General features: G+C 61.5%; 3 protein-coding genes across 10 annotated transcripts; all 3 read right to left on the bottom strand.

Annotated features, from left to right (window-relative positions):
- Positions 1-1,465: 1,465 nt before the first annotated feature.
- Positions 1,466-4,659, bottom strand: VEGFB (vascular endothelial growth factor B). 2 transcript variants are annotated; one of them, XM_047070928.1, is made up of 7 exons: positions 4,577-4,659; positions 3,962-4,004; positions 3,464-3,660; positions 3,211-3,284; positions 2,979-3,014; positions 2,497-2,732; positions 1,466-1,922 (listed from the first exon to the last, which is right to left on the bottom strand). In XM_047070928.1, exons 1-6 carry the CDS (start codon positions 4,634-4,636, stop codon positions 2,519-2,521), a joined length of 624 nt encoding a protein of 207 aa, XP_046926884.1. In that variant the 5' UTR covers positions 4,637-4,659; the 3' UTR covers positions 1,466-1,922; positions 2,497-2,518. The 2 variants fall into 2 exon arrangements, with proteins under 2 accessions (XP_046926884.1, XP_046926885.1); XM_047070929.1 differs by having other exon boundaries at positions 2,497-2,631.
- Positions 4,660-5,206: 547 nt separating this feature from the next.
- On the bottom strand, positions 5,207-8,629 carry DNAJC4 (DnaJ heat shock protein family (Hsp40) member C4). 2 transcript variants are annotated; one of them, XM_047071155.1, is made up of 6 exons: positions 8,243-8,629; positions 7,264-7,357; positions 6,588-6,769; positions 6,326-6,490; positions 5,516-5,602; positions 5,207-5,422 (listed from the first exon to the last, which is right to left on the bottom strand). In XM_047071155.1, exons 1-6 carry the CDS (start codon positions 8,365-8,367, stop codon positions 5,287-5,289), a joined length of 789 nt encoding a protein of 262 aa, XP_046927111.1. In that variant the 5' UTR covers positions 8,368-8,629; the 3' UTR covers positions 5,207-5,286. The 2 variants fall into 2 exon arrangements, with proteins under 2 accessions (XP_046927111.1, XP_046927112.1); XM_047071156.1 differs by having other exon boundaries at positions 6,326-6,487.
- A 546-nt stretch (positions 8,630-9,175) lies between these two features.
- On the bottom strand, positions 9,176-11,782 carry NUDT22 (nudix hydrolase 22). Of its 6 annotated transcripts, none has more exons than XM_047071778.1 (6): positions 11,766-11,782; positions 10,927-11,424; positions 10,471-10,569; positions 9,880-9,977; positions 9,648-9,741; positions 9,176-9,336 (listed from the first exon to the last, which is right to left on the bottom strand). In XM_047071778.1, exons 2-6 carry the CDS (start codon positions 11,404-11,406, stop codon positions 9,226-9,228), a joined length of 882 nt encoding a protein of 293 aa, XP_046927734.1. In that variant the 5' UTR covers positions 11,407-11,424; positions 11,766-11,782; the 3' UTR covers positions 9,176-9,225. The 6 variants fall into 6 exon arrangements, with proteins under 6 accessions (XP_046927734.1, XP_046927732.1, XP_046927731.1 ...); XM_047071776.1 differs by having other exon boundaries at positions 11,699-11,772; XM_047071775.1 differs by lacking the exon at positions 11,766-11,782 and adding an exon at positions 11,624-11,759.
- Between the last annotated feature and the right edge of the window lie 61 nt (positions 11,783-11,843).

The raw sequence follows: 11,843 nt of genomic DNA, 5'->3' as shown, positions 1-11,843 counted from the left end.
TTTGGCCTGGTAGGATCTGGAAGGCCCTGTAAGGTGGGCTTGTCAACACCCACGTGGCAGGGCCACTGTAGGAGTGCGCCGTGACGTGCTCCACCAGGCCCTGGCCCACGGCCGATGCGCGCCCTTTTGTCCGCGCCAGCATCCGGGCCTGCCTCTGCCTGCCGCACGTTGACCCCCGAGTCCTGACGGCAGCGGTCCGGCGGGGCCCATTCCCCACCCACACTGGTATTTTCAGGTGCCCCGGCGCTCAGCAGCGCGCCGAAAACATCTGTCCGTGGAAGTAACGAACTTGTAGTTGGGAGGTAACAAACTTGAGTGTGAGAGATAGACTTGGGGGTCAAATCTCCAGGTCAGTCAGCCTTTCTGAGCCTATTTCCTTAATTGAAAGAGAAAGATCATTAGCAGCGCTGACCTTACAATGGAGGACCAAGCGAGGGGTGCGGGTGCGCGTGAAGCCTTGTGTGTGCCCAGCACATAAGTGGGCCGGGGGAGGGGTGGGAGTTCTGGTGTCCCCTGACCCTCATCTGTCTCACTTGAATGGAGCAATGGCATGGTCAGCGACAGCACAGCTGAGAAGAATGATTGGAAACTGGTAATCACCGTCGGGAATGGTCTCTTCTGGTTTAACCCCACCCCTGCCCAGGGCCCAGCAAGATCACTACCATGCCCTCCAATCTAACACCTCAGAGAAGGCCTCCGTTTGGGTAGCTGCGTTCTGCCTCCGGTGAACCTCTGTCCCCGAATGTCCTGCCCCAGCAAGGCAAAGCATGGATACCCAAAGATGGCCTGTGGTCCACCCCAGGGGCCCTGGAGGCTGCAGGGAGAAGGCTGGGCACTGAGCTTAGGCTGGGTCAGACAAAGGTCAGGAGAATCCCAAGCGGGGGCTGGTGAGGGTGGGGGGAAATTGGTTGGGCTGAGGGAACGTGTCTCCCACACCAAGCCCACCAGCCACAGCCCTTTGGTAGTTCCCTTTCAAGGTGGTGGGGACAGGGCAGGTGCGTGGCTTTAGAGTGAAGCTGAAGGAAGTAGCTTAAATACAGAGCAACAAAAACAGAGTGCCGCCTGGCAGAGGAGATGGGCTTTTCTATCAAGTGAAGACACATTCCTGGAGCCCAAGGGCTGGGACCATAGCAATCGTCCGTTCCCTCCATATGCGCCTGTGGAAACTGAGGCTCAGAAAGAGGGGGCAGCGACAGCCAAGATCATTCAGCGGATCTGGGTCCCACCTCAAGGTCACTGGCCATAACGGACCGTCTCCTTCCAGAAAGGAGCTTTTGTGATGAGCAGGGGGGGCAGGGCCTGGATGTAACAGGATTGCGAAGAGTGCACAGTTCTGGCTCTACCTGATGGGGGACCTTGGGCCTCATTGCCGCCATCTACACAATGAGGGAGTGAGACAGGCTCGGGGTCTAGGACGTAGTGCGATGCAGAGTGCCTGAATCGCCCAGCCTGGACAGCGGCAAACAATGACACAGGCAGGGACAGATCCTTCCATCTCTTTTATCAGGGTTGGGGGTCCCAGTTCTTAACACCGCAGCCCAAGTCCCCAGTATCTGCAGAGGATTGGCGCCTCGGGGAGGGGACAGTGGAGCCAGCTGTGAAGACGCTCGCTTGCACGTGGTGGTTGGAAATCGAGACGGGACCCCTTCTCTCCCGAGTTCGTCCATGACCCCTGGTGCTGCCGACACGTCTCCTCGTCCGGCCGCCCACCCTGTTGGAGGGCGGCCTTGGGAGAGACCAGGGACAGCTGGAAAGTCCTCTGAGAGGCCCAGGTCCGGGAGCACTTTCTGCCCACACTGAGGTCTAGGGACTGGGCACTTCTCAACACGTTGCCCTGTTGTCCTCCTCTGGGATGTGGCCTGTGAGGCAAGTGGCCCTGCTGAGTCTGAAAGGCAACGTGTCACCTTCGCAGCTTCCGGCACCTGAGGAAGGGAGGAAGGGTTCTGTTCATGCGGGCACAGCTCAGCCCCTGCTCCCTAGGTCCACCCTCCTGTTACCTTCTGTGAACCCCATTCTCTCCTAACACTCCTGGCGAGCCCACACGAGGTCACCCCATGGCCCAGCTGCGGAAGGGAGGAGTGGTGAGCAGCGTCTCAGACAAGGGTGGACAAGGGTTCCACTCTGTCCCCTGGCCTCTCAGAGCCCACGAGGAGGGCACACGTGTCTACCACGGGGGCTTTGAGCAAGGCCCAGAGCTTTGCAAATTGGAAAGCAATCTCTCCCACTTTGACTGCAGATGTGACCTCCTCCAGGGCATCTCTGACCGCTCAGAATCCGCGTCAGGTGCCCCTTACCTCAGCCCTTGACCTCCTCTGCTGGCGTCACAAATCCTGACGTCTGACTCCCACATTTAGAACGTGAGCCTTGGTCAATATTTGTTCAACACACTCAATAGTTTCCTCTCCCCTGGCTCTTCTCCCACTGGCAGGCTCACCTTGGACCTGCTCCAAGGGCCTTGATGCCTCCCCAAACAAACACGACCCCACCAGTCCTCACCTGCAGGTGTCTGGGTTGAGCTCTAAGCCCCGCCCTTGGCAACGGAGGAAGCTGCGGCGTCGGCAGCGGCAGCGGCAGGTCCGGGGGTCAGGGCGCTGGCGGCGCTGGGTGCAGCGTGGGCAGAGGGGCCTGGGGCTGGAGTGGGATGGGTGATGTCAGCTGGGGAGGGTGCTCCGGGGGCAGAGTCCCAGCCCGGAACAGAGCGGGGCTGGGGACGGTGGTGGGGAGTGGAAGCCCTAGGAGGAGAAGCAACATGTCTGGGGCGGGAAGGAAAAGTCTTCCCGGGAGCTGGGGTTGGATGGGAGCACACAGACTCGGGGAGCAGAGGAAAAGGGGAGAGGGGGACACAGTGGGGGGAGAAAGAGGGGGCGGGACTGCAGCCTCCCGGCACACTCATACACCCCCTGCCCCATCCACACGTTACATCCTGGGTGTGGGGTCTGGGCTCCAACCCCACCTCGGCAAGAGCCCATGAGACTCACCTGTCTGGCTTCACAGCACTCTCTCTCTTTTTTGGTCTGAAAAGTAAGAGGGACAGACAGAGACAAGGAAGAGGAAGAGAATCAGAAGAGCCGAGCATCCTGCTCTTACCCCAGATCCCAGGCCTAACCCAGTTCCAGTCTTGGAAACCTGGCCTCCACTGTGGTGTACCCCCCTGCCCAGCACCCCCCAAGCCTGGTCTCTGGGAGCTCAGAAGTGGGGCCCGGCTGGCACCTGCATTCACACTGGCTGTGTTCTTCCAGGGACATCTCGCCCAGCTGACTGCTCGGGTAACGGATCATGAGTATCTGTACTCCAGAGATAGGGGACACACGGTGTGAGAGATCATGAGAGAGACAGAGGAAGGGAATGCTCCGTGGGCTGGAGGAACAGCTTGCCCAGCCAAGGCTCTGGCCATTCCTCCCACCACCACCCCCCGGAGCCCCAGCATCCACCCCAGCTGGGCACGCCCCACCGGCCCCAGTACCTGCATTCGGACTTGGTGCTGCCCTGTGGGCACGCACTCCAGGCCGTCGTCAGGGCAGCAGCCACCACAGCGCTGCACGGTCACACAGCTGGGCACCAGCTGCTTGGCCACGGTGCCCATGAGCTCCACGGTCAGGGGCACCACCACCTCCCGTGGCTGGCAGGTGGCACGGGCATACACGTCTATCCATGACACCACTGGGGGCAGAAGCGTAAGTGTTAAGCCCCCACTGGGTTTCCTGTAGCCGCTCCCGGGTTCCCCTATCTCCTGTACCCTGCAGCTGTTCTCCCTAATTCCTTCGTCCCAGCCACCCTCCACTAGCTCCCTCTCTGCCCTCAAAACCTGTCTTCCCCTGCCCAGGAACCCCACTGCCTCAATTTTCTCTTCTGTAAAATGGGCAGAATAAAAAAAGTTTGCATCTTAGAGCGTGGCCCTGATTACACAAGATGATGAGCAAACCCTCTTGATGATGGCTAGCGCGGTTATTGTTACTATTACCTTTCTTCTGGTGGCCGGGGGTATCAGGCTGGGAAACAGGGCCCTGTAGGAGAGAAGAGAACTGAACTCAAAAGTGCTCTCTAGGAAGGGCTAGCCCTGTCGCTGTTCCCTGGGGTCTGCCCTTGCGGTCTAAAGGCTTCAACTCCTCTAGGACATTTTTCCCCGATTGCTCTGCTCCTGGGGTCACTCTAGCTTTACCTGTCCTCTCCTGGCCACCTGGGACCTGGCCCTGGCCACGACCCGCCAGGCGCACTCTGCCGGTGGCGGCGGCGACGTCGAATCTCCAAGCCTGGGGCCCGACGGATTCGGAGGCCTCAGGTCAGGAGGGGGCACAGTGGGCGCCCAACCGAGTCCTGCGGGGACCGAGCGGCTCCGCCCCCGGTCGAGCCCGGGGACGGGGTGGAGCAGGGGAGTGGCCCGGGGCTGGGCTGGCGGGCTGGCGGGCTGGCGGGCAGGGACTCCTCCCGGGGGATGCCCTGGCCAGATTCCCGCCACGCCCCGGTCCTCAGCCCGACCCCGCGGATCCCCGAGGCCGAGGCCGCTCCGCGTCTCCCCACTTCCGCCAACCTTGAGAGAGGGCACGGCGGGCGGGCGGGATGTCGGGGACGCACGTACCTGGGCGGGGGCCAGCTGCAGGAGCGCGGCGAGCAGCAGGCGACGGAGCAGGGGGCTCATGGTGCCCGCGGGGGCCGCGCGCCGGGGGCGCCCGCATCGCCCTAGCCCGGCGGCGCAGGGGGCGGCGGCAGCCAGAGCCCCATGGCGCGGGCCCGGGCGCGGCGGGCGGGGGCCGGGCGCGGGGGGCGGCTCCTCCGCGGCCCCCTCCCGAGCCCTGAGCGCAGGCAGCGCAGCGCAGCGCAGCAGCGGAGGCCGGAGGAGCCGGGCGGGCGGGCGGCCGGTGGTGGCGGGCGGCGGCGGGGACGGCGGGGGCGGCGGGGGGCCGGGCCCGGGCTGGCGGGCGGGCGGCTCATGTGACCCAGACACGCGCTCCCCACCGGGCCGCGGGGCGGGGGCGGGGCGGGGGCGGGGGGGGGCGAGGCCGCCGCCGGGGCCCGCCCCCTCCACACACCCCCTCCCGCCACAGCAGGGGAAAGGGGACGCGCCGCCCAGGGGGCCGGGCTCCCGGGTCGCAGCCGCCAGGACCCGGAGGGCGGGGTGCTGTCCACCCCTCCTTCCCCCCCCTCCCCCCGGCGAGGCCCGGGATGGGGGCGCTGGGCCTGAAGCAAGGAGCTGGACATGAGCTTTGAGAATCATTTTATTGCACGCGTTTTGGGGAGTGGGAGTCCCCCGGGGTAGCAAGGAGGTAACAACACAGAGCAGGCCCCGTCCTAGCGGGCCGCTCCGGGGCCGGGGCCGGGGCCGGGGCCTGTGCCCGGAGGCACGATCTCTGGGATCTCTGGGCCTCCAGGTCGGGGCTGCAGCTGCTGCCTCTGCACTCGCTCCTGGAGCTTGGCTCTGTTGGCCCTGCGGGAGAGAGCACCTGGGTGGTCAGGACAGAGGATCCTGGAGGGTGATGTCAGGACAGTAAAGAGAAGGCAGGACAGAGCAGGGACGGACCTGGCCCGGGCCCGTGTGTCATTGTAGATGGCTGTGATGATCCGATCCTTTTCATCCATGAAGCTGCGGTGGATCTGCTCCAGCTTCCTGCAAGGGGGTTGCAATTAACCCTGGGTTTCCCAATCCCTGCTGTCCCCGAGATCCACCCCACCCCCACACCCACCACGCCACTCTAGGGTCTCAAAGTTTTCCATCTGTGAGGACCTCTGCCTAACTGCCTGTGCTAGGCAGGGAGAGGGGCACCGAAGGGCCGGGGCTTATCCAGGGACCACTGATGACCCAGGTCCCTGGCTGTCTTGTTGAAGGTGGTGACAGCAGCTCCAAACACCAGGGCGTTCCTCACAGGAGACTAGAAAGAGCGTTACACCTAACTCCCATCACTGAACTAGGCAGCGGGCACCAGCCTTTAGGTATCTTTGTCATACAACCTCAGTGTCTGTGCCATGCATAAAAGTGGCAGGGAGACAGCCGATTGCCAAACAAGGGAGGACAGTTGCTGGTGAGGCCCAGTTCCAATGCATTTCCTTTGGGTGCACGATTTTGGTTGGCTCCAGCACACCCTGGCAGCCGGCATCAAAGATTTACATTCAAATCACAAAACTCTGAAAAGGACAACGTTCGCCTTCAGCGAGTGTAGAGCTGCCTTTGCCAAGTAAGGAGAGGCCCCGGAGACCTGTCTCGGGCAATTCTTAGCTGGAGAGGCACAGAAGTGCAGGCCACGGGGGTGGGGGGCTTGCGTGGCTGACCACACTGGGCTTCCCCGGCCCTCCGCCCTCTGCCCATCACCCCAGGGAGAAGGCAGGGATGTACCTGAAAGCAACATAGTGCAGGCCCATGCCCGCCAACATGATCAGGAGGCAGTACCCCAGCACCCGCTGGTTGTGCTTGTGCTGCTGCTGCCTCGACTCTGGTCGCTGAGGCCTCACACTGTGAAACTGGGCCCAGTATTGGGCATTGGGGGATTCCCAGGAGCTGCTGGGAGGGAGAAGAAAGGACAAGGTGGGGATGAGGCTCCCTGGGAGACGGGGGGCGGGGGGGGGGAGGGACGAGGCCAGGGGCAGGACGACTGTACCTGTGTGCTTGAGCAGACCCAGGACGGGCTGTTCTTCCTGGAGACTTTGGAGAAGTGGCTGAGCAGAGCTGGCGATCATAGCTGAGGCGGCTCTCCTCCCGGCTGAGCACTCGGTATGCTTCGCTCAGCTCCACAAAGCGGCTATGCAGGGCCGGGTTCCCGGGGTCCCGGTCAGGGTGCAGCTGGGGTGGGGCAGGACTCCCTTCAGGTCTTTTTCCACATCCGTTCACAGAACCCGTCCCCACCATGTCCACCCACAAAGACTCAGATCATTCCCAGAGGCCCTGCCTGGACAGTAACCCTCACTCTCAGGGCTGCCCACCGGTCCAGAAGGCCAGAGAGTCAGGAAGCACAGACTCCTGCCCCCTCCCCTTGTTCAAGCCCTCCCCACCAGCTGCCTGGCTCTAGCAATATGCCCTGGTCCAAGCTTTCTCTAGAGCAGGCAGGTCAAAAGAAACAAGCCCAGCCCATCACACACAACCCCTGGCTCCTACCCCCAACCTTTCCTCCCAACGGGCCTAACCTCTGCCCTCGGGGCATCTCTCGCTCTCTATACATGCCAAGGGAATGTGGCTCCATCCAGAGTGAGCCACTCAGCACCATTCCTGGGAATGTGAAGTGTACCCTATCTGGCTCAGACTTACACCCCCTCCTCCCCACCCAGGGCCACTGGTACCTCTTTGGACTTGGAGAAGAAAGCTCGTTTAACTTCTTCAGTGCTGGCACTAGGATGCACCCCTAACAGTTCATAGTAGTTCCTGGGGCCAGACCTGTGGAGATAGGCCAAAAACTGCAGGGGCTATGGAAACACAGAGAATATTCCTCTCCTCCGCCTCTCAGCCCTTCTGGGCCACACTCAGTAACCAGGAGGTGAGAAAGCTGAGGCTGCTGCCAAGGGAGATCTATCTCCAAATCATCCCTCCCTTTTTGAACACTTCAGGCATGGTGCAGATCAGAACATCTCATAGTGTAGCCCTCAGATCCCTTGGCTCAGAACCACCCAGAAAGCCTGTTTAAAAAAACAGATTCCAGGGGCGCCTGGATGGCTTCGTCAGTTGAGCGTCCGACTTCGGCTCAGGTCATGATCTCATGGTTCGTGAGTTCGAGCCCCGCGTCCGGCTCTGTGCTGACAGCTCAGAGCCTGGAGCCTGTTTCGGATTCTGTGTCTCCCTCTCTCTCTGCCCCTGCTCTGCTTGCACTCTGACTCTCAAAAAGGGAATAAACTGTTAAAAAACAATATATTAAAAAAAACAAAACAAAAACAGATCCCTCAGCCCCCACTTAATTCCTGCAGAACAGGGCCCAGAAATCTGTATTTTTGTAAACCCCCCCATCCCCACCCCCAAGCCCCCAAGTGAGTTATGCCCAGTGATGCTTGACCACTAGAGTTGTGAAAAGAGCACTGAGCCTGGCTTGGACTCAAATTCCACTTTTTGCCACTTAACTCGCTGTATGATCTGAGGGATCGTCCCTTAATCTTTGATCTTGTCTCCTCAGTAGTGAAGGTGAGGGTTACCTGAAACAAGCCCGTACAGCACCTGACAGCAAGTACAGAGATCACAACTATCATAGTACCCAGGTCCAAGCCTAGAGCTGGGCAGGCCTTCCTCAACCCATTGGGTGACGGGGGCCATGCCCCCCGGCCCCCGACTCACCGCTGCCCGGTGGCCTCTGAGAAGAGCCGGGTGGGAGGGCTGCGGGGCCATAACCGGCACAGGCACAGGGACAGCATGGCGACAGGCAGACGGCTGGTGAAACGAGGCCACAAAGAGCAGTGCATTGAGACCAGGATGGGACCAGACGTCAAGCACTCCGGGGCCAAAGTAGAGGGTCCAGCCCCGTTTACTTGCGAAGGCAAACTGAAGCAGGCTTGGGAGACCCAGGGGCGGTGGGGCCTCCTTTACTCAGGACCAGACCCCAGTGTCCTGAATCTGTCCCTGCTTCTGACCCGCGCGTCCTGGGCCCTCCCCCACACTGGTCTCGGCGTCCGGGACAACCAGTCCCGGACGCGGAGACCCTCTCCCCACCACCCTGGCGGGAGGAGGTGAAGGAGGGGCCACGCCAAGCCCCGCCTCCGCCGCGCTCACGGATTTCGCGGCCACGGCCGTCTCTGCGCCTATTCAGGCTCCACCTCCACGTTCTCATTGGCCTAGACGCCCGGGCCACGCCCACCAAGCCGGAAGGGCCGGACTGCTTCGGAAGGCCCCACCCCCGCACGCCCATTGGCCTTTGGCGCCTCGGGCCCACCCAACGAGGTCGAGGCCCGCGGACCTGCGGAAAGACGCCGGCGTTGCCGTCCTCAGTGAGGCTGTCCGCCCCGCTTTTGTGGCTTCGTCCCGGGAACATACCTGTTACTCTGCTCTGCAGCGAGGTGTCCTTTATAAAGCAGCTATAGGAGACCCGGACCCTCACCACAGCCTGGGCAAGGAGGCACGGCCCTCATCTCAGTTTGCAGACGGCAAAAACTGAGGCTGGGTTTCTTTGTTTTTGTTTTCCCCCCCCAGGACACTCGCCCCGTCTCTCTCGCACACCCAGATCTCTCCCAGCGCCCGTTCCCTGTCTCATGAAAACAGCAGATGCCGATGGAATCCAAGAATAAAGTCCTTTATTGTCTTTCAAGTTGTGATAGGGCTGGGGACTAGGGCGACTCAGGCGGGACTTCCTGGACCTGGTTGTAGAGGAAAATAGCGCCTTTGGCCGAGGGGCAGAGCTCAGCCCACATTTCGGTCTCCTGCAACCTCCGCACGCTCTGTGGGGAGAAAGTAAGACTCCCTTACGTCCAGCCCTCGGGTCCCTTGCAGGGGCCGTGCCCAGTGTTCCTGAGCCTCAGAACCCTCTGCACTTCACCGTCCCTAGGGAGACACGTTAAGGAGGCTGTAGAGGTTCCTGGACCTCTCTTGGGCTGAGGGCATCCCCAGTGAAGTCTTGTGGCCCTAGAGGAAAGCTCTAAGATTTGGCGGCTTCATCTGACCCAGCCCCGGTCAGCCATAGATCACCAGGCCTACACAAGCCCCAACACCAGCAGCTTGTCCAAGCAAGATACATCTTGCTTCTCCACACCTGTGTTTCCACAAAGATGATTCCTGTAGATTCGTGGGCCTCAGCTCCCCCACTTACGTAGTGCTTCTTCACCTGCTCAGAAGTCAGGCTGCACCTGCACAAGGACATGAGAGTGGCGTGGGGAGTGCCCAGTCCCTGGAGGGTCCTTGTGGAACCCCAGCTGCCTCAGCCATTCCCCTCAGCCACCCACCTACCCCAGGACCCAGGACCCTGCACCCCAGAGCTCACTCACTGGACGTAGAACTCGGCACTGGCACGGCCGGCACTGGTCTCATTGCGGGCAATGCCCAACAGCCGTGGCTGGCTCAGGGTGTGCAGCGGCACATTCACCTGGGGCAGGGGGTCCACCAGTCAGTGCCCGGTGTCCCCATCCCTGCCCCTCTCAAGGGAGAACGTTACCCTTGTACAGCATTTTACAGCTTGCAGTTCAAGTGCCCAGAATCACAGAATGTCAGAGCCCGGGCATGTTCATGTTACAGATGGGAAAGCAGAACCTGAGATATTGAACAACCAACCGCTCAAGGTCACCCAAGGCAAGTTCATCGTGACTGGGACTCTCATTTACTCCTCTCATCAACAAAAGGGGTGGTGGGTGGAAACAGGCAAGACATTTATCGTTGTTCTCCTTGTAAAGGGGAAGAGCTTGAGGCACGCAGAAACGAGGGCTAGAGTTCCACTCCACTTGTGTCTAGCTGCAAAGCCAAGCTCTTTCCTCAATGCCAGATGCCTGCAGACCCTCCCGCCAGCCCACACCTGTGGAATTCTGGTATGTTCTACCCCCTCCCTTCTTGCCCGCCTGTCGGGGCCACCCCTCCTCACTCACCTCGTCACAGATCTCCTGGAGAACACTGGAGAAGAGTTCGTGCACCACCAGCTCCCCAGGGAGGTCTTTGTGCAGGGGGCTGTCACCAGGGCACAGGGCCTGGGAGAGGTCAGGCTCAGCCCCTATCCCCATCTCTTCCCAGCCTGCCTCCCCACATATTTGCTGGCCCTGAGGGCCTGGTTAGGCACAGAGTTGAGTCTTGGTGATCCCCCGACCCGGGCCCACCTTTTCCAGATGGAAAACCAGAAATCCAGCTAGGTCCTCTGCCCCCCAGCCCCCACCCCTCCCCATCATTCCCTAGCTTCCCACAGGCCTGGGAGAAGGGTCAGTGGGGAGGCTGAGGTGCTGCCCTGAGCAGACTTTCAGAGAAGCACTAGGCCAATCCCCCCTTTAAGGGATGAAGAAAACAAAGCTGAACTGAGTCTTTGTGCCTTTGCACCCAGGCCGGCATCTCACCTGAGGCTCAGGGTGCCCGCCAGGCACGTCCACCAGTCCAGGTGCCTCAGCCACCTGCCGAGAGCGACGCAGGAAGACAAGGAAGTTATCTGCAGTGGCCAGTGTGGCGCCAACCCCCAGCGGGTCTGCCAGGTAGGCCTGCTTGTCACCCCAGTCAGTGGCCCCCTGCTGTCGCAGCCAGGCAGCTGAGCTGGCCCAGTTAGTGCCCAGGAAGTCTCGGTAGGAAGTAAGGCCCAGGCGCAGGAGCAGCTGTGGCCCCCGTGAGCCAGTGGGTGCCAGGATGGCTGAGTGCAGGCGGAACTTGGGGGCGTCAAAGAGCCAGGGCTGAGCCTGCAGCCGGCTCTCCCAGATGGCAGCGATGGCCCGGTCCCCTCCTGGTAGTGGGCGACGGTCATAGTCTGGGCTCAGCTCAGCCTGCACCTGCTCCTCCGGCAGCCCACCTGGGGGGCACTGCAGCAGCAGGGACACTTCAGGGTCCATAGTCTGGACGGGGCAGCTCTGGGGGGAGGACACAGCCGGGCTTGTCACCCTGAGAGCCCCACAGCGACCCTTGGCCCCGGCAGCTGGCCCCCTCTGCCACAGACCTCCCGAGGTGTACCCCCAGCCCTTCTGTACCCCCTTGACCACTCCCTGGGCAGTGAAGTGTCTTATCCTAAGAGCCCGGAGGTCCCTGCAGCCAGACATCCCTGGGACTCACGCGCATCACAACCACCCCGCGGTCCTGGGTCCAGCCACCCCTTTATGCCCACTTCTCCCAAACCCAGGATCCTGCCTTCAACCTCTGATGCGCCGGGACCCCTTCCGGGGTCCGGAAGCTCAAACGTCCAGCCGGCACTCACCGGCCGACGCGGCCCGCAGGCTCCTCCCCTTCGCCTGAAGCGGAAGTGCCCGCCCCCTTCTTCCTCGGCTTCTCATTG

This window comes from Lynx rufus, unplaced genomic scaffold (genome assembly GCF_022079265.1).
Source record: "Lynx rufus isolate CCGP_SWC_20201006 ecotype Redwood Valley unplaced genomic scaffold, mLynRuf1.p SCAF_9, whole genome shotgun sequence".
NCBI classification, from domain to species: domain Eukaryota; kingdom Metazoa; phylum Chordata; class Mammalia; order Carnivora; family Felidae; genus Lynx; species Lynx rufus.
The sequence above is the reverse complement of the archived record's forward strand: the minus strand, read 5'-3'. Positions and strand labels throughout refer to the sequence as shown.

Excerpts from the sequence above, each read along its gene's own strand:
- VEGFB (XM_047070928.1), bottom strand. The coding sequence starts at position 4,636 with ATGAGCCCCCTGCTCCGTCGCCTGCTGCTCGCCGCGCTCCTGCAGCTG. Across the intron at positions 4,005-4,576 it reads TGCAGCTGGCCCCCGCCCAG|GGCCCTGTTTCCCAGCCTGA; the intron begins GTACGTGCGTCC and ends TCTCTCCTACAG. Across the intron at positions 2,733-2,978 it reads AGTGCTGTGAAGCCAGACAG|GGCTTCCACTCCCCACCACC; the intron begins GTGAGTCTCATG and ends TTCTCCTCCTAG.
- DNAJC4 (XM_047071155.1), bottom strand. The coding sequence starts at position 8,367 with ATGCACTGCTCTTTGTGGCCTCGTTTCACCAGCCGTCTGCCTGTCGCC. Across the intron at positions 6,770-7,263 it reads TCTTCTCCAAGTCCAAAGAG|CTGCACCCTGACCGGGACCC; the intron begins GTACCAGTGGCC and ends GCCCCACCCCAG. Across the intron at positions 5,603-6,325 it reads CTGCACTATGTTGCTTTCAG|GAAGCTGGAGCAGATCCACC; the intron begins GTACATCCCTGC and ends ACCCCCTTGCAG.
- NUDT22 (XM_047071774.1), bottom strand. The coding sequence starts at position 11,610 with ATGTCTGGCTGCAGGGACCTCCGGGCTCTTAGGATAAGACACTTCACT. Across the intron at positions 9,978-10,470 it reads TCCAGGAGATCTGTGACGAG|GTGAATGTGCCGCTGCACAC; the intron begins GTGAGTGAGGAG and ends CCCCTGCCCCAG. Across the intron at positions 9,337-9,647 it reads TCATCTTTGTGGAAACACAG|AGCGTGCGGAGGTTGCAGGA; the intron begins GTGTGGAGAAGC and ends TTCTCCCCACAG.